Source organism: Arvicanthis niloticus, chromosome 1 (genome assembly GCF_011762505.2).
Source record: "Arvicanthis niloticus isolate mArvNil1 chromosome 1, mArvNil1.pat.X, whole genome shotgun sequence".
Classification (NCBI taxonomy): domain Eukaryota; kingdom Metazoa; phylum Chordata; class Mammalia; order Rodentia; family Muridae; genus Arvicanthis; species Arvicanthis niloticus.
Window position 1 is genome coordinate 52,537,743 of NC_047658.1, and position 24,904 is coordinate 52,562,646.

The 24,904-nt window shown below is 43.8% G+C and overlaps 2 protein-coding genes across 3 annotated transcripts in view; one reads left to right on the forward strand and one right to left on the reverse strand.

The window, feature by feature from the left end:
- Sec11a (SEC11 homolog A, signal peptidase complex subunit) overlaps nucleotides 1-958 on the reverse strand; it is a 28,528-nt gene extending 27,570 nt beyond the window's left edge. Inside the window, exon 1 of one of the 2 annotated variants that reach the window (XM_034524922.2) lies at nucleotides 624-958. In XM_034524922.2, coding sequence (XP_034380813.1) covers nucleotides 624-674 — 51 coding nt within the window. In that variant the 5' untranslated portion in view covers nucleotides 675-958. The remainder of the gene's footprint in view (nucleotides 1-623) is intronic. The other variant, XM_034524930.2, reaches the window with a different exon arrangement.
- LOC143442796 (uncharacterized) lies at nucleotides 849-19,479 on the forward strand. Its single transcript, XM_076936748.1, has 3 exons — nucleotides 849-1,127; nucleotides 5,579-5,665; nucleotides 18,686-19,479. Exons 1-3 carry the CDS (start codon nucleotides 849-851, stop codon nucleotides 18,695-18,697), a joined length of 378 nt encoding a protein of 125 aa, XP_076792863.1. The 3' UTR covers nucleotides 18,698-19,479.
- The last annotated feature ends 5,425 nt before the right edge of the window (nucleotides 19,480-24,904 follow it).

The window sequence follows — 24,904 nt, forward strand, 5'->3', positions numbered from 1 at the left end:
GGTGACAGTGTTCTCAGAACCTTTTAGCACAAGAGCTAGAAGGCCAGAGAGCAAGATTTAAGGATAAAATCTAGAGACTTAAATTTCAAGATTTCTGTCCCACTGTCATTTGTCATCAAAGATTCTGAGGACTGTCACCTTTGTGCTAAGGAAACTGACACACAAGTGGTATAATAGATTCAACTCTGAGCTTAGAGTGACCCAAGTTAAAATGGATGAAGTCCACCGAGGTCTAGCTGGGCTGAAAGGTGGCTATACAATGAAAGCAACAAAACGGCTCATGTGGGACCTGCAATGGCTATCCCCTGAGCCCTACCAGAACCGGTCAAGTCTGCCGCCTTATAGTGTCCAAAACTCCTATTTACAAAGCCCCCTACAGTTTTCACCTACTCCCCTGCCTCCTTGGGAGGAAGGGATCGCAGGGGTTCGCCTTCCCTCTCGGTCCCCCGTTTCTGGTTCTATGAATGGGGGCAAAGAGGCCTTGGCTACAGACTGCAAAGAAAGAAATGATCCATACAGGCAATCGACCCACGCAGGCCCTCAATCCGGCTCAGAAGTCCGCGGGGCCCCCGCAACGGCAAAGGGACCAGAGTAACCCTGGCAGAAGGGGCTGCCAATCTTACCTGCCTCTTGTTCATCCGCCGCACATCGTCTAGAAAGTCTAGAGACAGCATGGTGAGATGGTGAATGCGACAGCTAGCAGCAAGAGGGCACGATAGAATTACCGAGAGGAACCGCTGCCACACGGGCCGGGCTCACAGTGGACAGAACCCCCTGACGCCTGCACTTCCGCTTCCGGGGCGGGAGCAGACGAGGCCCTGCCCTCCTCTGCGGAAAACGGACAAAGAATGACTTGTGAGCCTCCTAGAACAGCCCAAGGCCTGGCCTCACCAAAGGACCTAGTCTTCTTCGGCCGAGAACCAGCTGAAGGCCGCTTTCTGGGCTCAGCCCGCGCAGCTGCTCGCGAAGATCGTGACCCTAGGTTAGACAGCATGCGGAAGGCGGGCCCTCGGGCAGGCTTGACCAATCGGAAGCCGAGTCTGCGCCAGCGCGAAGTCGGTGTCTTCCTGCGTGCTTCTGGGGCATGGGTGTGGCCCGGGACGTGTTGCCTGGCTGTTTGTTCTCAGGTAGAGCACGCTGCGGTTCCCTACCGGAAGCTGTATGTCTTTTAAAGCTTTGTATACACACATGCGCACGCACGCACGCGCGCGCGCCAATAGATCACAAGATGCCATAGTGTCATGAGGGCACTAGTGGTGCAGGTGGCCAGGAAGACCCGCCTCAATTTTGACCCTTACCAACAGTAATTTGCTTTGTCTCCTGACACTTGGATGTGAGCCATTTATTTGACCTGCAAATTTTCACAGGGGCGGGGATTAGAAGTGACATCATTGCTACTGGGATTTCTTTTAGTGAGTGATATAAGTACAGCTCCGTGTATATAGTAAAACTATTGAATTGCACGCCTTGGTGAACTGTATAGTATGTGAATTATATCACAACAAAGTAGGTGTGAGAATGGAAAAGAAACCGTTTATGTCTTTTTTACTGCTAAATTCCAAGTGGTGTCCTCACAGCCAGTATCTATAAGGCACAAAATCAGTACTTGAATTTAAAGAGAGAGAAAGAGAAAAAGAAGATCTTCAGCTACTAATAGAAACCTCATATTTACTGAGATGGAAAAGGAACTGTTTGGAATCTCCAAGTTAGAAAGCTTTATGAAAGAAAATACACAGAAACTCCATGTGGTACCCCAGCTTCCATAACACTATCAGATATCAGAATGATTTATTCATTAATAAATGTTGATTATGGTTCTAGATCTAAATTCTGACTAGTAGAAACTGTCACATAAGCTTGTCAGTGTAAAATTCAACCTAAAGTTCAAATAAAGTGGGTTTGAGCTTTTGTCCCTTTCTTGTGTGCCTTGAAAAGCCCCAAGAGCCGCTCAATAGCCTCTGGGTCCAAAAAAAAAAAAAAAAAAAAAAAAAAACTGAATAAGCTATTTAGTTGGGAAATTTTAAAAGCATCTTGGACAAGTGGATGATAGGGGTCTGGGGGAAGGGGGGAAGGCAGATGGATTTCTGCAAGTTCTAGGCTAGTCTGGTCTACTAGTGAATTCCAGGGCCGCCAGAGATTTATAATAGAGAGGTGCTATATAAATAAATAAATAAATAAATAAATAAATGCATGCATGCTGGGCATAGTAGCATAGGTTTGTAATACCAGTGCTGGGAGACAGAGACAGACAGATCCCTGGAGCTCACTGGCCAATCAGCCTAGCCTGCTTAACAAGTTCCAGGTCAGTGAGAGTGACCTTAATCTCAAAGAAAGGGTGACTCACTATAGAAGGGGCTGCTTGCCCCCTCCACTCTCTGTTGCTCTTGCCTTCTTGCTCTCCCCCTCTCCCCATTTCTCTCCCGCCTCTCTCTCCACATGCTCATGGCTGGCCTCTACTCTTTATCTCTCTACCTTCCTCTTTCTCTACTACCCTCTCAGCTCCCCTCCCCATGCCCTGAATAAACTATTTATTCTATTCTATTCTATTCTATTCTATTCTATTCTATTCTATTCTATTCTATTCTATGGCTTGTCCCTCAGGGGGGAAGGGATGCCTCAGCATGGGCCCACAGAGGTACCCTCTTCCCCCACACCTGACTGCACATCCACCAAACATATTCCTTCTCTCCTTATCTTTTTATAAAACACCATAGACTGGAAACATGGCTCAGTGCTTAAGAGCACTGGCTGCTCTTCCAGAGGACTCCAGTTCAATTCCTAGCACCCATCTCAAGTAGCTCACCTGTAACTCCAGCTTCAAGGTACCTGGCACCCTCTTCTGGACTCTGTGAGCACCTATACTCATATGCACATATCCACACACAGACACACACATAAATATAATTTTAAAATAGTAAAAATAAATCTCTAATTTTTTTTAAATGCATGATCAGCACCTAAGTCACAACACCAGAAGTTGTCCTCTTGCCTCCATAGGGATGCATACATACATATGCACACACACACACACACACACACACACACACACACACATGCATTTACACACAAACCATTTATGTTGTTGCTAGAACAGATGGTATATGCCTGTGATCCCAGCACTTGGAAATTTGAAGCCCACCTCGGTTTTTCTGTTTTTTTTGGGGTATTTGTTTTTGTCCAGAACTGGCTGACTTGGAATGTACTCTGTGGGCCAAGCTGGTCTCAAACTCACAGGAAGCCTCCAACTTTAGCTTCTGAGTGCTGGGATCACAACTGGCCATATTTTTTTCCCCGATTTTATTGTTGCTACAGTTTATCTCAATAAATACCCAATAAAGAGAATTCACTTGATGTAGGGTTGTTGTCAAGGCTCAAGACATGAATTCAATACCCAGGATCCACAAGGTAGAAGAAGAGAACTGACTCCCCAAAATTGCCCTTTGACCTCCAAACATTAACCATGCCACAATGCACTCATGCATAATAAATGAAGTAATTTTTAAAGAACATAGTTAATGTGATGGTTATTTCATATACATTAAATGCTAAACTTGACATTTTATAGTTATACTTATCACCAACTCACAAAAAATGGGTCAGGAGCTTAGACAAGTTGTACAAAACATAAACCAGGATACTGAGTGCTATGTTTTTAGGGGTTTTTTTTTTGATTGTTTTGTTTTTTTGTTTTTGTTTTGAGGCTGACTTCATCATTTTCTCTGGCTATCCTGGAACTCTCTAGATGTGTAGACCAGGCTAGCCTTGAACTCAAAGAGATTTGCCTGATTTTTGTCTTTTAAGTGTTGGGATTAAAGGTATGCACTACCATGCCCAGAAGCACTATGATTAAAAAATCACATTGATTGATTGACTGATTGATTGATTGATTGATTGGGGAGGAGCTTGTACATGCCACAGGGCCTCATGTGGATCTGAGAACAACTTTGAGGAGTCAGTTCTCTATTTCCACCATGTGCAACCCAAGGACTTGAACTCTGGTTGTCAGCCTTGGTGGCAAGTGCCTTAACCTGCTCAATGTCTCTACAGTCCAAGTACTGAACTTTTAAACTCAGTGAAAAAGTTATAGTAAATCATTGACCAAGAATCTAGCTTAAAGATGACTGCTCGCTGATTCACAGGTCTGTTGGGTTTTGGTGAGCAGATCAATAAAAACATGCTAAAATGGAATATGACAAACTTGTAGGAATTAAGTTTTATTAAACAGGTGATCTTGATGACAGTTGGTTAAATAGCAGCCTAAGCTGGGTGTGGTGGAGCACAAGCCTCCTTCCCACTGCTTAGGAAGCCAAAGCCAGAGGATCACTGGAGCCCAGGAATTCCAGCTGACCCTGGGTCCCACAGTGAGAAGGGGGAGAACAGAAGAGGAGGAGATTAGAGCCATAAAGCTGATGAAACTTGAGTGTTTAAAAAAGAAGAAGAAAAGGGCCTTTGATATGGCTCACCAGGTAAAAGTACTTGCAGCCTGACAAACTGACCTTTGACCTCAATCCCCAAGTTGTTCTCTGACCTTCTACAAGTGCTCCATGGCACCCACGGGAGTGCACATGCAGGTACACGTGCACACAAAATAAACTAATGTAACAGTAATTAGAACAGACCTTTTTTTTTTTTTCGAGATAGAATTTCTGTGTGTAGTTCTAGCTGTCCTGAAATTAGCTTGCTCTCTGTAGACCAGGATGGCCTCAAACTCACAGAGATCCCTCTGCCTTTGCCTACCCAGTCAGTGCTGGGATTCAAGGTATGTGCCACCATTGCCCAGCAAGACAGACTCTTCTAAGGCAGGAAAGTGTACAAATAGTGGCTATTAATATATCATTCCCAGGATTCCTTCCTAATGATCGGAAAAGTGTTCAAAGCTAAAAAGCCACTCTTTAGAACTCACTTTTCAGAGCCAGGTTAACAAGAAAACAGAATAATCTTTCTGGCAAAATACTTTTATCAAAAGATGCTGTTGGACATTACACAGAGGCATGTCATAGAACAGAGGTTCTCAGCCTGTGGATTGGGATCCCTTACATTATGGTTCATAACAGTAGCAAAATTACAGTTATAAAGTAGCAATGAAAATAGTCTTATGCTTGGGAGTCACAGCACGAGGAACTGTAGAATAGGGTTACAGCCTTAGGAAGGTTGAGTACCGTTGATATAGACCGTGTCATAGCGGTTTCTAGAATTGCTAAAGAAAGTTACCCACTATGCTAGACCGAAAATTAGCCAGCATGCTAGACCCTTTTTCTTCACTTACATTTACCTGCTAAATTAGGTATCTGTGTCTGTACAAATTGTCCTAAAAACTGAGCAACTTAAGGGGGTGGAGATGACAGTACTTACTGATCCTGCAGAAGACCTGTGTTTGCAACTTTGCACACATCAGGATGCTCACAACTGTCTACAACTCCAGTTCCAGAGGATTTGATGGCCTCTGGGCTCTGAGTACATGAGTACAGCTGCACAAATGTGGTGAGCATTAACTCACAGAGGCACACACATACACATAAACAAAAAATGTTTTTAAAACCAACAGCTTAAAATACAAAACCTTTTTTTTTTTCCTCAGAAATTGGAGCCAGTGCAGTTGGATGGACAGTTCCTGGCTGAAGGCCGTTTCATGAGTGATCCATTTCCAAGCTCTGCTCGGATGACCGTGTGTAGTTTTCTATTCTTCCCCTGTTGTTGAACTGAATAACCATTTCCCGATTGACTGTTTAACAAACCAGGCTCCCAAAGTTTCTCACCATGTGGACCTCTCCCTAAGAGAATTTGCAATGACATGAAGACAGATACAAACTTTTGGTGTGGTTTGGCTTAGTTGGGAGTCTCACAGCTCAAGCTCACCTGAAACTTACCGTTCCATGTAGTCCAGGCTGACCTCAAATTCATCATCCTCCTGCTTCTGCCTTCTTGGTGCTGGGCTTACTGGCATGTACCATGACACCTGGCCACGCCAAGCTTCTTTATTTCATTTGACATCAACCAAGACAGGTGTGGAGGGTAGAGTTTAGCTATAGCCCTAGTACTCAGGAGGCCCATGGAGGAAGATGGAGGTCAACGCCATCTTAGGCTGTACAAGGATTCCTGTCTCTAAGCAATTATATAATCTGTATATCAGGTGCTATCCACAGCAAAGCTGTTGGAAAGCTAATGGTCTATTACCCAACTGTGTGACCTCCAAATGGATGATATTTAACCAACTAAGAGTAGTGCTCAATTTTCACTATCAATTATCTGACACCTGAGTTGACTTTGGTACTTCTTAGAGTATTTTACGGGATAAGGTTTTTGCTTTTAATAATTCCCCTTGTCTCTCCTCTTTCTCTTCCTCCTTCTCTTCTTCTTCTTTTCCTCCTCCTTCTCCTCCTCTTCTTCTACTTCTTCTCTTCCTCCTCCTCTTCCTCTTTATCTTCTTCCTCCCCTTCCCCTTCCTCTTCTTCTACTTCTTCTCCTCTGCCTCCTCATTCTCCTCCTCCTCTTTCTTCTTCTTAGTTTTTTGAAACATGTGATCTCTTGTAGCCCAGGCTGACCTTAATTTACAAACCTCCTGCCTGTGCCCTCCTCCAGCCTCACAAGTATGAGTCCTGGGATCACAAATGTGAGGCACCACAATTAGGATTCCTGTTACTTTTTAATTTGGAGGGATTCAGGATCTGTTAGGAGTCATTCCCTTTTTTGAATCAGCAGAACTAGTTTTTTGTGGAGAGATATAGAAGAAGTGAGGATGTTATTGTAAGTGCCAGTGCTTACTTGTTGGGTCAAGATTACCTGATATGGCTGGTGAGAAATGATTCTTGAGCAAGCACAGGTTGGAGGGGTCACAGCAAGACTGAGTCTGTGGCAAGTTTATTGCAAGCAATCAGACTTTTTAGACCCTTTTAATATAAAGACTTTTCATATACAGAAACAGAGTATGATGGTGTTTGCCAGGATCTGTACAATGGTAGTTGACAGAATACAATGATGTTTGCAAGCTATCCAGAGTATACAAGATTAATGTCTAAGACCAATTGTCCTGTCAAACTTCTGCATGCTTCGTCGACTTTTAAGAAACACAGTGAAAACACAGAGCAGCCTGAATGCTTCACTGCCTGAAGGAGTGCCTCTTTCTCAGGAACTGAAAGGCACCCAGTGCCCCAGGAACCATGGACTCTAACTGAGAAAACTATGACGCACGTCTCTCAAGGCAGCCAGAGTAGTCCAACTCCAAGGTTCCCTACATGTTACTGAATGATTTGGGTCTCTTGTCTTCATTAGTTCAGTTCAGAAGAGGGTCTCAATATGTAGTCCAGGCTGACGTTGAATTCCTGGGCTCAAACAATCCTACCTCAGCCTCTCCAGTAGCTGGGGCTGTAGGCATATTTGGCCACTCCCAGGACATGGTTAGGTTTTCTTTTCTTTTCTTTTCTTTTCTTTTCTTTTCTTTCTTTCATTTTGTTTTGTTTTGTTTTGTTTTTTGAGACAGGGTTTCTCTGTATAGCCCTGGCTGTCCTGGAACTCACTCTGTAGACCAGGCTGGCCTCAAACTCAGAAATCCGCCTGCCTCTGCCTCCCAAGATGGTTAGGTTTTCATGGTTGTGAGTTTCATCTCCATAGTTATTCTGATTTAACTTGGACTAATTAGTCTCCTGAGATATGGAACTTGGGATACAAAAACTGGGAGCATTCTGAGAAAATCAGGATGTGACAGTTAGGGACAAAAAGAAATATATTATGGTTCTCAACCTATTATTTGTTAAAAGCACGGTATATGGAGCTGGGCATCATGTTGAAAACCTTTGATCCCAGCACTTGAGAGGCAGAGGCAGGCAAATTTCTTAGTTCGAGGCCAGCCTGATCTACAAAGTGAGTTCCAGTACAACTAGCCAGACTACACAGAGAAACCCTGTCTCGAACAACAAAAACAAAACAAACAAAACAGTATGTTATGTATTTTCATCTGTCCCCGATCTTCATTGTGGACTTGACTGGATTTGTAATCACCTCTGGGCATGTCTCTCAGGATATTTCTAGAGTGCTGAAACAAAAGGCATGCACCACCACTACCACCACCTGGCACCAAATATTTCTTATAAAATGTTTACCCTGGGGCTTTATTGGTCTATAATTCACATATAGTAAAATGTATGACTAGTGTGTGTGTCCATTTGACCATAATCTACATTCTCCTTTAGATTTAGTTTTCTTTAACTTTTTTTTAAAAAAGGATTTATTTATTTATTTATTTAATGTATATGACTACACCATAGCTGTCTTCAGACACACCAGAAGAGTGCATCAGATCCCATTACAAATGATTGTGAGCCACCACCACATGGTTGCTGGGAATTGAATTCAGGACCTCTGGAAGAGCAACCAGTGCTCTCAACTGCTTGAGCCATCTCTCTACTGCTTAGATTTCATTTCCTTTAACTTTTTTTTTTTAATTGTGTTTATGGGCTGGAGAGATAGCTCAGTGGTTAAGAGCACTGAGTGCTCTTCCAAAGGTCCTGAGTTCAATTCCCAGCAACCATATGGTGGCTCACAACCATCTGTAATGAGATCTGATGCCCTCTTCTGGTGTGTCTGAAGACAGCTACAGTGTAATCATCATATATATAAAATAATAAATAAAATCTTAAAAAAAGAAAAAAAGAAGCCGGGCAGTGGTGGCACACACCTTTAATCCCAGCACTTGGGAGGCAGAGGTTGGTGGATTTCTGAGTTCAAGGCCAGCCTGGTCTACAGAGTGAGTTCCTGGACAGCCAGGGCTACACAGAGAAACCCTGTCTCAAAAAAAAGTATTTATTAAATATTTATTTATTTTCATGTATATGAGTATTTGCTTTCATGTATGTAAGTGTACTACATTGTATCTGGTGCTTGTGGAAGTCAGAAGGCAGTGTTGAATCCCATGAAGCTGGAATTACAAGCAGTTGTAAATTGACATGTACGTGCTAGGGCCCAAACCTAACTCCCTTGCAAGAACAGTAAGCGCTCTTAGCTGTTGTACCATCTCTGGCCTCTTCTTTATTTATGTTTGTGTAAACATACATGTTTGTGGTGGGGTACTTGTATAGACTCCAGATTGCTATTAGGTGTTTTCCTTAATAACTTCTTCCCCTTATTTTTCAGGCAGCTTTCTCTTGCTGAATGTAGAGCTCACTGATTGAATAGACCAGTAACCCACAGGGATCCAGCTCTCTGTCTCTGTCTCTGTCTCACCAGCTCTGGGGTTATAGCTCACCATATTCAACTTTTTGCCTGGGCACTGGAGATCTGAATTCTGGTCAAGCTTGTGTGCCAAGTAGTTTATCTACTGACCCATCTGCCTTCCAAGACCAGATACTTAGCTTTTTACAGTAGGAGATCTGAACTCAGATGCTCATGCTTAAGCAGCAGCTACTGAGCCATCTCTCCAGTCCTTTAACAGTTTTAAGCATGAGTGCTAATGCTTCTTAGGAAAAACAAAGTATACACCCAACTGTGGGCATGGGTGTGTACCACCACCACCTGGTTCTATTTTAACATTCTTATTTGAAATACTTCTATATATAAAAAAAGAATATTGTCTCTATATAGTCAATCTTCACAGCAGTTTTTTAATTGTGTGGAATTTTTTAAATCTTTAAACATTTTGTGTGTGTCTGTGTATGATGTGTGGGGAGGCACATGCCATGCTGAGGATGTCATAAGAAAACTTTTCTCAGTGACTTTTCTCCTTTTTCCTTTAGTAGATGTCTTTCTTATGTTTCCATTGCAGTGAAGAAATATGACCAAGGCAACTCTTATAAAGGACAACATTTAACTAGGGTTGGCTTACAATTTCAGAAGTTCAGTCCATTATTATCATAGCAGGAAGCATGGCAGCATGCAGGCAGACATGGTGTTGGAGAAGGAACTGAGAGTTCTGCATCTTGATCTGAATGTGACCAGGAGAGACTGGCATCCCCAGGCCGATAGGAAGAAGCTCTCTTTGCCCACCCCCACAGTGACACATTTCCTCCAACAAGGCCACAACTCCTAATAGTGCCACTCCCTGGGCCAAGCATATTCAAACTACCACATTCTACTCCCTAGCCCCCATAGGCTTGTTCAAACACATGAGTCTATGGGGGCCATCCGTAGCCATAGCATAATGAGAAATACATTTAGTTCAACTTCAAAAGTCCCCATAGTCTACAGCACTATCAACAATGTTAAAAATCCAAAGTTCAAAATCTCTTCTGAGATTCATCCAATAATTTAACTGTAGTCCCCTATAAAATCAAAATCAATAAGCAGATCACATACCTCCATCACATGATATACATTACCATTCCAAAACCTCATAGTGAGGAAATAGTGAAACAAAGCAAGACCAAAACCCAACTGGACAAACTTCAAACTCTACATCTCCATGTCTGAAGTCCAACTCCTTTCAGCTTTGATGGCTGCAACACATGTCTTTCTCTTGGGCTGGTTCCACTCCCTGATAGCAGCTTTTCTTGCAGATATCCCATGGATCTGACATCTTAAACATCTTGGGTTTTCAGGGATTAGAGTATTGCTGTGATAGGCCTGACCATGTTTTTGTTTGGAAGAATGTGGAATTGGGGACTTTGGAAAGCAGTGGAATGCTTTAAGTGGAGCTTAAAGGGCCATCCAAGTAGGAATATGAAAGACATTCTTGCTGAGAGCAATTTGAGCTGTGAGGCCCTAGCTCAAGATGTTTCAGAAGAGAAGAATTTTAGTATATGGCCTAGAGAGTGTCCTTGTAATATTTTGGTGAGGAATGTGGCTGTTTTTTGCCCTTTTCTAAAGAATCTACCTGAGGATAAAGTAAAGAGATTTTGATTAATTGCATTGACAAAGGATGTCTCAGAAAAGCCCAGCTTAGGCTTTGTCCTCTGGTTTACTCTCATGAAGAGCATTGTGAGCAAGCATAGCAAGCTTAGAAAAAAAAAACCACAAAAGGTTTAAGTAATAAAAGGGCACCAGGAAGTGCAATGAAGCTAAATCCTGTGTTCAAGGATATTAAATGGAATTAAGGGAGTGGTGATCTTGGGGCAAGATCCCACCCAGCTAAACTCATGCATTTGGAGTTGTATGATGGAGAGTTAAATCATGTTAGGCATTATGATGTTATTATGGCTTGGTTGGGGTTTTCTTCCCCCTTTGGACCAAGGGAGATTTGATTGTGTGTCAAATTGACAAGTATCCATCCATGTTCCAGCCCCAGCAAGCAGCAGATCTTGGCAGCTCCGGCCATGTGGCTCTGGCTTTAGAGTCAAGAATAGAAGAGACTACTGGGACAGTTGATGCTAATTAGCTAGAGCTAAGAAATTTCTTCTGATTAAGAAGAGACCAGCATCACTGAGGTGAAATCTTCTGGGAAATGTTTTCTGAATGCACAAAGAAGCTGTGTTCCAGAGATAACCAAGGTTGTATTTTGTGCTTCAACTGGACTTGGTAATGTGTAAAAGTCACCCAGGTGGTACTGGTTTTGAAGACATGAAGAGGTCATGGAGAGCAGCTGAGGCTTGGCACTGTGAGAGGCCAGAAAAGACCACTAGTGACAGTACAACCTCAGTTGTAGTTGACAGCCCAGTACTGAGGAGTCATGCAGAGAAATTGAGGCTTGGCACCATGAAGGGAGCCTAAGAGAGGCTATCCAGCTAACTGGAAATGACCACCACAGTAGGTTTCAGTTCAAACTCAGGTTGCTAGGCTTGCATGGCAGTCACCTTTACCTGCTATTCTAGAATTTTTTACTGTTAGAAAAAGAGAGACTTCATCCAGGGTTCCCTTCCTTCCAATGTCCCTTCATTCTGTCTTGCCTCAGAAAGATGTGACAAAGCTGACTAATAACCCTTACAGTGCTGTGGAAGATACAGTGTCCCCTGTAAAGATAATTTAGATGGCCAGGTGGTGGTGGAGCATCCCTTTAATACCACCACTTGGGAGGTAGAGACAGGTGTATCACTGTGAGTTCAAGGCCAGCCTGGTCTACACACATCAAACACTACACAGAGAAACCTTGTTCTACCCTGCTGGTGGGAATACAAACTTGTACAACTACTCTGGAAATCAATTTGGTGATTTCTCAGAAAGTTGGGAATAGTCCTATCTGAAGACCCAGCTATACCACTCCTGGGTATATTCCCAAAAGATGCTCCACCATCCCACAAGGACACTTACACTTACTCCTCTCTCTATGGAAGCCCTTTTCTTATCTCTCTTTCTCTGGATGCCCTTCTGTCCTCCCTCTCTCTGGATGCCTTTCTCCTCTTTCTCCTATCTCTCTGGATGGTCTTCTGTTATCTCCCTGGGTGGTCCTACTCTCCTCTCTTTCGGGAGGCTCTTCTCCTATCTCTCTAGGTGGTCTTCTGTTCTCTCTCTTTCTCTCTCTCTCTCTCTCTCTCTCTCTCTCTCTCTCTCTCTCGGTTTTTGGAGACAGGGTTTCTCTGTATAGCCCTGGCTGTCCTGAAACTCACTCTGTAGACCAGGCTGGCCTCGAACTCAGAAATCCACCTGCCTCTGCCTCCCAAGTGCTGGGATTAAAGGTGTGCACCACCACTGCCCGGCATCTGTTATCTCTCTTAATGGCCGTCCTTTTTATACCCCTGCCTGTCCCAATCAGCACCTGCCACATGGGCATGCCTCATTGGTGCACCTCAAACAGCCCGATCCTGCGTAGCAGCGAGTCTGTACATTGTGGCTGTGTTAGGGAAAAACGCATGGTGCGCAAACTGTCAAGAAGCAGAGCTCGAGTGCACCTGCTCCTCTCTCGAGCGCACCCGCTCCTCACAATTCCCCCTTATTTATTAATTTTGGTTGCCCCTTTCAAGCAACGCTCCTTACCCGTCATGGGGAGTCAGACAGCTTTGGTTTCGTCCCTGTCTTAGGAGTCTTACCCATCATTGACTACCTCTCTAGCATGCCAAGCCACACTTGAGGAGACTGTTCATCTCCACTGCTGCAAACGCTTGTTCTGAGATGTTTTTCTGTCGGGCTTTCATCTGACACATGCACCAAAAGGCAAGGCAACTAACTGATGGGGACCAGGCACATAGCAACCTCCCCGATTCCCACCCACTCCTTGATGTGGGACATTGCTTGAAGAGTCCAGCTGGTCAATCCAGAGGCCAGGGAGGTGTCCACTCTGGTAACAATGGACTGTCGTAATTCTCTCAATCAATTTCCTGTAAGAAACTGAGAAAGGCTTTTGAAAAGATTATTAGCATGACTTATAAAAGAAATACTGAGCTTTCAAAGGTGATAAAAACTAGCATTGATCCTTATTGCTGGTAGCATCCACATCAGCAGAAGAGTCTTTCTTAGCATCTCCATTCCTGTCTTCTTGCTGTATAACCCTGGTAAGTCTTTCTGGAACCCAAATTGGCTGATGTTGATCCTGAGAAAACACACAAACAGACCCTCTCACCCATACCAATACTGGGTCAGGGCCCCTCCATTTTCCTGTCAATATGTCCTTCCACATTACAATGCCTTTATGGGTAGCATCGGGATCAGCATGGCGATCAGCTGCAGACCGTCTCTGCTTATCCAGAGTCAAAAAATTTAGGGTAAAGAGGGGTACAGCCACTCTCTCTCTAGGCTTATGGCCAGAGGCTCTTCCCCCTCTTTGTTTAAGAAGACATTCCTTTAGGGTGCGGTGTGCCCATTCAGCAATGCCCTGCCCCTGAGGATTATAAGGCAAACACCATGGTTAAGGTGAACTCCCATGGCATAACAAAAGGACACAAAGGAAGTAAAGGTGTACGCCGGTCCATTATCTGTCTTTAAACATTTAGGGATGCCCCAGGTTTCCCAGGCTTCAAAACAATGAGCAATGACATGGCAAGCCTTCTCCCCAGAATGCAGGGAGGAACATAGGCTTTCTATGGGTGATCCATGGAAAGACCTCAAAATTGCCCAATCATCCACAGTGGCCATCAATACTTCAAGTTGAGCAGCTGTATATGGTATACCTTGTTGAACCAGCAGTAAAGCTGCCCTAGCTTCTTCAGTGAGCTGCCTAGGAGAATTCAAATTTGGATCACCAGGTAGGATATCATACAATGGTTGTAGCTGCCTGCTGGATAAGCGAAGGTACGGTCTTACCCATTGTATATCTCCCAATAATCTTTGAAAGTCATTCAATGTCTGCAGGACATCTGTACGAATATGAATCCTTTGGGGGAACTATCCATTTGGCTGATATCCTACTTCCCAAGTACTCAACAACACTACCTTTTTGTACCTTTTCTGGGGCTATGACTAATTGTTTTGTCTTTAGACTGGATATAATAAAATTGTAGGCATCATCAAGCATTTGTTCTGTAAACTATCATTCTGCAGTCTAAAACTAGTGAGACTTCCAAACTACAACAGTCTGACTTAACAATGTGAACACATGACCTGAACTCTCACTCTCTTGCTTGATGCAATGTTTGTCTTAAAATCAAGTATTAGAAGCACAAGGGCCTTTTATTTTTGATGCAATTTAAAAAGAAATACAGTGTGTTCTTCTTACCAAAGTTTACTGAAAATTAAGAGGGGTGCATCAATTCACTAACCTTTCTTAAGCCAATTTAAAAACACCCAAACTTTTGCTGATCTCATTCCTTCGATAGATACTAATAGGGGGAGGGGGGAAGAAACAAAGATGGTAACCTTGTATCTCTACTGACTCCTGGAAAAACTTCTGTGGTTGGTATCCGAGTGCCTTTTCCTTTCACTTTTAACTCCTCCCAAAACTGGGAACTTATACTTTCACTTTCAACTCGCCCCAAAACTGGGAACTTATATTTTCACTTTTAACTTGTCCCAAAACCAGGAACTTATATTTTCACTTTTAACTTGTCCCAAAACCGGGAACTTATATTGTCTCCTATCTGAGAACTTAACTTGTCCCACTTGCCTGGGAACTTTATAGTCTCTGAACTGAGAGCTTTCTTTTGTCCCACTTACCTGGGAACTTACCAGCTAGCTGCCCTGACTGAGTTGAGTTCTGAACTTTTCTCTGTATGGGCCACCATTTGTCGCTTTTCTATTCGACCAGCAGACAGGAACAACACAACTCGGAGTTCTTCTCAACGCAGTTTTATTTAGGATCCTTTATTATCCTCTCTCTATGGAAGCCCTTTTCTTATCTCTCTTTCTCTGGATGCCCTTCTGTCCTCCCCTCTCTCTGGATGCCTTTCTCCTATCTCTCTGGATGGTCTTCTGTTATCTCCCTGGTCTTCTGTACTCTCCTCTTTTTCGGGAGGCTCTTCTCCTATCTCTCTAGGTGGTCTTCTGTTATCTCTCTTAATGGCTGTCCTTTTTATACCCCTGCCTGTCCCAATCAGCACCTGCCACGTGGGCATGCCTCATTGGTGCACCTCAAACAGCCCGATCCTGCATAGCAGCGAGTCTGCACATTGTGGCTCAGTTAGGGAAAAATGCACCGTGTGTAAACTGCCAAGAAGCAGAGCTCGAGCGCCCCTGCTCCTCGCTCAAGCACACCCACTCCTCACTTGAGCATACCCGATCCTCACAGCATGGTATATACTTACTTTTAAATGGATGTTAGCTATTGTCTTAGTTTGGGTTTTACTGCTGTAAACATATACCATGACCAAGGCAACTCTTATAAAGATAACATTTAATTGGGTCTGGCTTACAGGTTCAGAGGTCTAGTCCATTATCATCAAAGCGGAAGCATGGCAGTGTCCAGGCAGATGTGGGGCTGGAGGAGCTGAGAGTTCTTTATTCAAAGGCAGACAGGAGAAGACTGTCTTCCAGGGAGCTAGGATGAAGGTCAAAGAGCCCACACTCACAATGATACACTTCCTCCAAAGAGGCCACACCTAATCCAACAAGGCCACACCTCCTAATAGTGCCACTCCCTGGCCCAAGCATATTCAAACCATCACAGCCATAAAGTACAAGATAATCACGCTATAATCAATAGACCTAAAGAAGCCAAATAACAAGGAGGGTTCAAGGGAGGATTTTGAATCTTTCTCAGACAGCAAAACAAAATAGATATCAGAGGTTGATGAAAGGAGGGAACAGGGTGAAAGAGGGGATGGAAAGGGAGGGTAGACCATATGAGGGGTGGCAAGAGAAGGGAGACTGGCCATAGAGGGGGCAATTTCTAGGGTGTGCCAGAGACCTGGGCTGGGGGAGGCCCCAGAGGTCTATGGGGCAACTCTAGCTCAGACTCCTAGCTGTGGGGGATATGGATCTGAAGTGATCACTTCCTGTAGCCAAGCAGGACTCCCAATGGAGAGATAAGAAAGCAACCTTTGATCTGAAAGACCCCCAAGATGGGAGACCCTCACTCAAGTCTTGGGATGTCACAGCCACCCAACAACTCACAAGACACCGATCTAGATGCAAACAGCAAGAGGCTTTAATCTGGGAATCAGCCGGCTGATGGTCAACTCATAACTCATGCAGGAGCAGAGGAATTGACAAAGCAGCCTGGGGAGGGGAGGACTTTTAAAGGGAAAAGCCACAAACAAGGGAGGTGAGGGGGTAACCAAGGGAACATATCATAAAAATAGTGGAAAGTCCCACTATTTTTCATGTGGAAAACATCCTCTACACACATTTTTTCTCAAGAATGAAATCTTGCTCAACCATTCATCTTGTAGTCAACTAGTTCCTGGAACCACCCAGATGACTTGCATCTTTGTGGTTAGTTAGTTCCTGGAACCAGCTGGCCTACATTCTTGGCTCAGCTCTAGGGGACATAGAGAAAACTTTCTATACCTTTTAAAGAATTTTCTATACTTTTCAGATCCAAAGTGTATCCTCCTACAAGATGTGCAAGGACAAAGAGCAGAGACTGAGGGAATGACCTGTTGCGGGAGGTATTAGAAAAGAACCACGACCCCGCCAAGTTTCCATGTTGTAGCTGGAGCTCCAGAGCTCCAAAATCTTACCACCCAGCTCGATGATGAGTTCCCACTGGCTGATCATTACCATGCTTCAAACCCCCACGGCCTTTGTTGGGTGCATCATACAAACTCACGCTCAGGGAGAAGAAAAACACCACACAAACTTAGCTCAGAAACAATGGTAACTCAATCTCTGGGTTCAACACTAAAACCTAATCTTGTAAACCTTGTAAATCTGATTCCTCTGGTGGCAGATCTGCAAGGATCCGCCATGAAACTGGGAGACTCTAGAAGCTACATTTTGCCCAAGTGCTATCCCCATTCCAAAAGCCCCCTCACTCTCTCCTTCTTCTCTTCCTCCTTGTAAACTGCAAGTCCCACCTCCTACTACCTTGGTGATTGGCTCCTTTATTCATTAGGGGATGGTTCACAAGAAGTCCTGAGTACATGACTCATCCCATGTCCCTAGCCCCATCCTGGAAAGTGGAATTAGCATTAGAATACAAACAGCACCAGGCCCATCCACAACACTTCCCCCTTTCTGTTCACTTAAAAGACTTTTATCTCAGATATAAATTGAGCACAACTATTACCATTTTGTGATTTATAAAGTACAAGATAGACCCTAACACCTAGTCCAACATTACTGTCAATAAAAAGGAGTGCTGCCATCTATCTTAAGAGACTTATAATTCTACACCTGACTTATGTTCTGACTTTAGATTGTATGCCATCTGAAAACCATCCTCTCCAATCTGTTCTCTCAATGTAAATAGCCTGGATTGGCTATGAGACTATAAGTAATCTTTCAACACCAGTCAGAAATCTGAGAATGACCAACATTATCTGAAGATACAGGAAGCCTAACACAGCTTCTGAAGAGGAACTTTGGAACACTTGCCCCCTCCCCCCATGTGAGAGGCTAATTAACATTCCTCCCTCTGAGGACACTTTCTGGATTAACATTCCTCAATCAGAGGAGGGAGAGGCTGATTAACATTCCTCAGGACACAGGGGAGGGAACCCACCTGCGGGTGGGGAAGGCCCAGAGCACTTAGACACATTCTGAAGGACAGACCTACCCTTGCCATCTACAGACAAGGAAGGTCCTTGCCACCTCATTCCCCAAAGACCAATCAGTTTAAAAGTCAGACTGTTCTGGCAATCATATTGTGCCTAGTCACTGTTTCACTAGTCCACCCCTTAAACTGTAAAAAAACTGATCCAATGGGCTGCCTGGGGTTGCCACCTCTCATTCAGGTACAGAATGACCCCAATGCATTGGATCATTAAAATTCCTCTTATTTTTGCATCGATTCACCTCTCTTTGTGGTTCACTCAGGGAGTCTCCGATAAGCTAAGGCTCACAAGAGTCTTACACTTCCAGAACTGAGACAATTTGTAGAGACAGCTGCCTACTGACACAGCCCCAGTTAAGTCAGGAAGTTGGAGCATCAGTATTCCGCCTTCTGGCCCAGGATCATCTGACAGACCTTTGAGAAACAGGAATATTAAGGACTAGCCTATTCTGTCTCAGCAGAACTAAGCTGTCCTAACCTGTAAATTGTGTTGTTTCAAGAACAGTACAGGTCTGCCGGAGAGACTGGCTATTTTCTGTCCAGTGGCATCCTAGCCACAATGTACAGCCTCACCTGGAGGAAAGATGCTCAGCTGCTTCTTTGAATCCATGAATGGGAAGCTGTTAAGAGCAGATTTGTCTCAACAACAATGACCAACCAATGACTGCCCCAAATTGAGACCCATCCCATGGGCAAGAACCAATTCCTAACACCATTAATGATACTCTGTTATGCTTGCAGACCGGAGATTAGCTTAACTGTCCTCTGGGAGGCTCTACCCAACATCTAATAGAAAGAGATAAAGAGACTCACAGTCAAACAGTTGATGAAGCTCAAGGAGTTAGAAGAAGGATTAAAGAACCTTAAGAAGACACAACTTCACAGGAAGACCAACAGAGTCAACTAACCTGGAGGCTTGGGACACCCAGAGACTGAACTGTAGAGTGAAAAATTATAAGACCATTTTATGAAATATATGTAGACTTTTTCTTTGCCCTTAGACTTGAGCAGAAAAAGTGCAAGTTCCAGAATGCGGAACTGAAAATAAGATTTCAGGCCTTCACTGCCCCGGGACACACTCCGAGTGGAGGACATTATCCCTGAATCAGAGGACACTTGCTGGATTACATTCCTCAAGCCTCAGGGAGTAGACCCACCTGTGGGTGGGAAAAGCCCGAAAGCAGGAAGACACATTCCTAACCACAAAAAAGATACAAGTCATCTAGGTGGGGCTGTGACTGGAGAAAGTGAGAAATATTTAACCTGAAATAGTTGGTAATGACAGGGTAGGGCACAGTGACATGGTAAAACTATATTTTTTGAGAAGAATGAGTGTGCAGAGTGATTTTCACATGACTCTAAATCATTTAGGGTGAGTTCCTCTGAAATGTCCCACTATTTTTATGTTATGTATCCTTGACAACCCCTCACCCCGATTCCCAGTCCCCTGGCTTGTGGTTTACTCCTTTAAAAACCCTCCTCAGACTGACTGGCTTTGTCAAACTCTACTCCTGCACGAGTGTGCAGTTTGGCTGCTGGCTGCCAGCTCTCTTCCCTAATAAACCTCTGCTAATTGCATCCAGGTATGATGTCTTGGAGTTTGTGGGTGGTCGCGACTTCCCGAGACTTGAGTAAGGGTCTCCCGAGTTTGGGGGTCTTCAGAACCATCAACCAAAGAGTGAGCACTGGCTGGAACTAGGACACATGCACATATATAGCAGATAAGTAGCTTGGTTTTCATGCAGTTATCCCCAACAACTGGAGCCTGGGTTGTCCATGAGCCTGTTGTCAGCCTGCCTGTGGATCTCATACCTCTAAATGGTCAGCTTTGTCTGGCCTCGGTGGGAAAGGATGCACTTAGCACCTCAGGGACTTGATGTGCCAGGTGGTGGGAGGATATTGTTAGTGTGTGTGTGTAACACCAAGCGGGGGGCTTCCCCTAAAGAGAAGGGGAAGGTAAAATGCAGGGAGGACTATCGTGAAGATGTACTGGGAGGAGGGGGACTGATATTGGGATGTAAAATGAGTAAATACAAAAAAGACTTAATAAAAGGAAAACTATAATTAATTAATTAATTAATAATTATTATCATCATTATTTAGATGTTTGGGTGACTTAAAAACAAAAAGAAGGTACAAAGCCCAAATAATTACATTTTTCAAATGTGAGATTCTGACCTTCTCTTTTCCTTACTGACTGAGATTCCAATTTTCTCAGCGAATGATGCTTTGGACCCCATTAGTCATGGTATTTTCTTTTGTAGGTAGCCTGCTGCTTGCCTAAAGGTTAAGTCTAACTCTCACGTCGCTTTGAACCACAGATTACCTTGTAGCAATCAGTTATCTTGCTTTAAAAAAAGTATATTTTTATTTGCTTTTTGTAATGTTTTGTACATATATTTTGATCCACTACCTCCATCCAGCTCCTCCTGAAATCAACCCTGACCCCAGGCCCTTTATCTCTTTTTTTAATCCCCATTTTCTAGTGTGTAAAGTGGAGATAAAAACGAACTCATTGAGCAGGATGATGATGGCACAGGCCTTTAGTCCCAGCACTTGGGAGGCAGAGGCAGGTGGATTTCTGAGTTCGAGGCCATCCTGATCTACAGAGTGAGTTCCAGGACAGCCAGGGCTACACAGGGAAACAAGTCTAGAGAAACCAAGCAGAACAACAACAACAAAAACCACTGGTAGAGCTTGGAGGCTCAGCTCCATTATTCCGACACTTGGGAAAATCCAATCTCAAGGTCAGCAATTTCCAGCCCAGGAAAAATTATAGAGACCTGGTCTCTAAGAAAAACAAAACAATGAAAAACCCTGGCCTCTATTAAAATAACTATGTGCTTGAGTGTGTGAGCAGTCTAACGGTAGAGTACATGCTTGGCATGCTTGAAGCCCCAGATTCCACCCCAGAATAAATACATAATAAACGAGTAAGTAATAAATGTGGGGCTGGAAAGATGGCTCAGATGTCCACTTGCTGCTCCACCATGAGAGCTGGGGTTCAGATCCCAGCACCTACATCAGATAACTCACAAAGCTCCAAAGAGCCAGCCCTCTCTTCTGGCTTATGTGTACACGAGAGTGTGCACGCACCTACGAAAAACAAAATACATCTTTAAAAAAATACCAACATACACATATTCACATAACTATAATCTTGCCAGTGTCTCCTTGGCTTTCTCAATGAAGGACAGAGGACTAAGTTCCTTTACGGTTCAGAGAAAGAAACAGCCATGGCATTTCACAGCACTCTGATACACAGACCAGACCAGACCAGACCAGACCAGACCAGACCAGACCAGACCAGACCAAAAATGACTGCTCCAGGAATGTCTCCTAAAAGAATCTCCTGGATTTTCTGGGGGAGAGCTGACCTCCTTAAGGTCAAGCCAGGGGTCTCCAGAGACCATAGCCACTTGGGGGACTATGAAACCAGAGATGATATAAAAGCAGCTTTGTATAGCATGTGATGTCAGCAAGATAGCTCATTTCCTCAAATCAAAGACACTTTCTATGCAGAGGGATTACTGGAGTCACTCAGATCTTCCTTGAAGATTTTTGAAGAGCTTTCTTTAAAAAGTCCCAGACAGCTGCAAAGGCAGCTGGTATAAGGAAGCAACTGGCTTCTGGCTTGAAAGTGTTTAATGGAAGGGTTGGGGTCACACTAGTCTCCTGCTGGGCCATACTGCTGGTTGAAGAAGGAAAGTCACCTGAGTTCTCAGTGAGTGGGGGGGAAGGCCTATAGGTAGAATAGAGGTCAATGATACAGAGCACTTCATCCTCTCTGCTCCATTTAACTGGAGCCCATTTAACCCCCTTTTGAGCCCTTGGATCTAGCAGCAGAGGGCTGGCTCCTTATGTTCCTCAAGTTAGCTTTAGGCATCTTATAGGAATTGATTGCTTTCTTGAGTCACCACCGGAAATATGACTAGGAAGTCTGGTTATGAATTTCTTTTTTTTTTTTTTTTAACACTTTTTTTTCTGTTTTGGTTTTTCGAGACAAGGGTTTCTCTGGGGAGACCTGGTTGTCTTGGAACTCACAGTATAGACCAGGCTTGCCTTGAACTCCACCTACCTCTGCCTCCCAAGGGCTGGGATTAAAGGCATGAGCCACCACTTCCCAGTGGAATTATTCTTCCTTCCTTCCTTCCTTCCTTCCTTCCTTCCTTCCTTCCTTCCTTTCTTCTTTCTTTCCTTCCTTCCTTCCTTCCTTCCTTCCTTTCTTTTTTTCTTTCTTTTTTTTTTGATTTATTTATTTTATTTTATGTATGTAAGTACACTGTGGCTGTCTTCAGACACACCAGAAGAGGGCATCAGATCCCATTACAGATGGTTGTGAACCAACATGTGGTTGCTGGGAATTGAACTCAGGACCTCCAGAAGAGCAGTCAGTGCTCTCTTAACTACTGAGCTATCTCTCCAGCCCTAGTTATGAATTTCTTAATGCAGCCACATTCAAGAATATGATTATTAACAATCATGGGGCCTCGTGAGCTTTACCCCTTTGATGTTAGCATGTGTATTGTTCATGTCATGCTCAGGCAGTCAAGCTTGTGAGACTTCATAGGTGTAGCTTCTGACACAATCTCACAACACACTTCCTGATCCTCTGGCTCTTATCTTCTTTCACAGTGATCCTTGAGCCTTAGGTGCAGAAGTTGTGATGTAGATGTATCTGTTGGAACTGGGCTCCACAACTCTGTATTGTGATCAGTTATAGTTTTCTGTAATGGTCCTTGTCTATTACAAAGAGAAGTGAGGGCTGAAGACTACACTTGCCTGTGGGTATAAACACAAATGCTCAGAAATAGTTAGAGATTAGGCTGTTTTAGTAAAGTGGTGGTTGTAGGTTCTCTAAGTTGCATGACTTCACTAGCCCTGGGTAGTTGGCTAGGTTTCCAGTAGCAATTGTGATTTCCCTCTTGTTGGGTGAGTCATAAGTCCAGTTAGAGAGCTGTTGGTTACCACTAAGGTATGTGTGCCACTACTTCATTCTTACTGTGACTGTCCCATGGTGGTCACTGTTGTGGTTCATGGGTATGGTAACTGTGACTGTCCCATGGTGGTCACTGTTGTGGTTCATGGGTATGGTAACTGGATAGGCTGTTGGTTGTTTCTCTCCTCTGGAAGATTTCAGGGTACATTCTGGTTCCATGAAAGTTAATCCTAAGGGAAGAGGCTTTCAGGTCAAATCCTGCTCAGGGCCTTTGGGCTCTGTGTCCTGAAGTAGAAACTTCTGGTTTCTTTGGAAAGTCAGTTATATCAAATGATGTTTTGTTGCAGCACACAGATGAAAGGATGTTTTGCTAAAGCAGACATGTGACAGGATCCATGATATTAAGAAGGAATATAAATATAGCCCAATGGACAGTGACAATGGTGGATGGTATTGGTATACCTTAACATTCGTTGCTGGTCATGACTTTACTTGTCATGAGTTCATAGAGAGAAACACACCAAAAATCTTCTGGTTGTGTTCTGGCAGCTTCTTGTGGCTTCCTCAGACTCAGGTCAATTGACAGAGTAAGTGGAAGTTTCTGGATATGTCAGCTGACACAGACTCACGTAGTGCTTTACTGAGAGAGACTAATGCTGTGCTGTGCTGAGGCAAGACCTATGGGGGACACATGATGTTTGGAGGGAACATAAATAGGACTCAACGGAGAATGACAACGTGCTTACATGGCTAGCTTTACAATGCTCATCATGGTCTTTGCTGATCTTCACTTCACTGAGAGACTTGGGAAACTTCTGCTGGTGTCTCCACTGGTCTTGGTCACTCCTGCTCGTTCCTGCTGATTTGGCAGAGGCCTGGCTGTTTCTGCTGGGTTGTGCTACCACTGCTGATTCGTGTTTGCTATCCTGACACTACTAAATTGGATGGCTGGTATCCTGACAAAATGAGATTGGAATCACCCCGAGGAACTACTTCTAAACAGCATACAGCAAAGCCTCTCAGTTTCTTCTGGATGGACCTGTGGTGGCTGATTCATGAATGGTGTTTACAAGTGAATTGAGCTGCTGTTGCTGATTCATGAAAACTGAGCTACTGATATCTTGACACCGAAGATTAGATTTGCTCCAAAGAACTATTTCTAAACAGGTCCACCCCCTCCTTTGCTTTATTAACTTTTCCTTTCCACTACCTCTGGTGGGTGGTGGGCTAGAAGAAAGGTTAAAACATTTAAGAACCCTTATTAAAAGTAGGTTCTAAAAAAATTAAGCCTACAGTGTCTGAAGTGCATGGTGCATGGAGTCTTCAGAAATAGAGACTTAACATTCTATCTCTGGGCTTTAACTTCCCCCAAAACACACACATAATCTCATTCAAAAAACACCATCTGGCTGGGCGGTGGTGGCACATGCATTTAATCCCAGCACTTAGGAGGCAGAGGCAGGCAGAGTTCTGAGTTCGAGGCCAGCCTGCTCTACAGAGTGAGTTCCAGGACAGCCAGGGTTACACAGAGAAACCCTGTCTTGAAAAACAAAACAACAACAACAATAAATACCATCTGAGAACTTTGATTATTCAACAAACTTTGTGGGATTTTTATAGACTGTTTATAAATGTGTAAATTCTCTTTGTGCTTCTCTGAGAGAGGGTCTCACTTTGTAGACTGGGCTGGCTTGGAATTCTCTCTATAGAGCAGGCCTGGTGATTCTTGGTGATTCTCCTGCCTCCATTTCCCAAGTGCTTGTATTATAGACACAAGCCCATGTGTTTGCCCTTGTTTGAGATTGCTTAACTTCTCAGTAAGCTGTCCTTTCTTCTCTTTGTGTTGGGAGCTGACTTTTAGCAGAAAGCGGCTATCAGCTTTGCAGCCATCTTGAGCCATATACCCTGACATGAGACTTGTATTATAATAACCTACAACAGCTGAGCACATTCTGATAACACCTTGCTTTAGATACCCAGGACTTTCCTTGGGTGTGTGAGATTAAAGGTGTGTGACTTAA

What these genes read in the sequence shown, in the direction of transcription:
- LOC143442796 (XM_076936748.1), top strand. Translation starts at nt 849, where the DNA reads ATGACTTGTGAGCCTCCTAGAACAGCCCAAGGCCTGGCCTCACCAAAG. An exon ending in GCCTGGCTGTTTGTTCTCAG is followed by an intron (nt 1,128 to 5,578) that starts GTAGAGCACGCT and finishes TTTTTTCCTCAG; the next exon opens with AAATTGGAGCCAGTGCAGTT.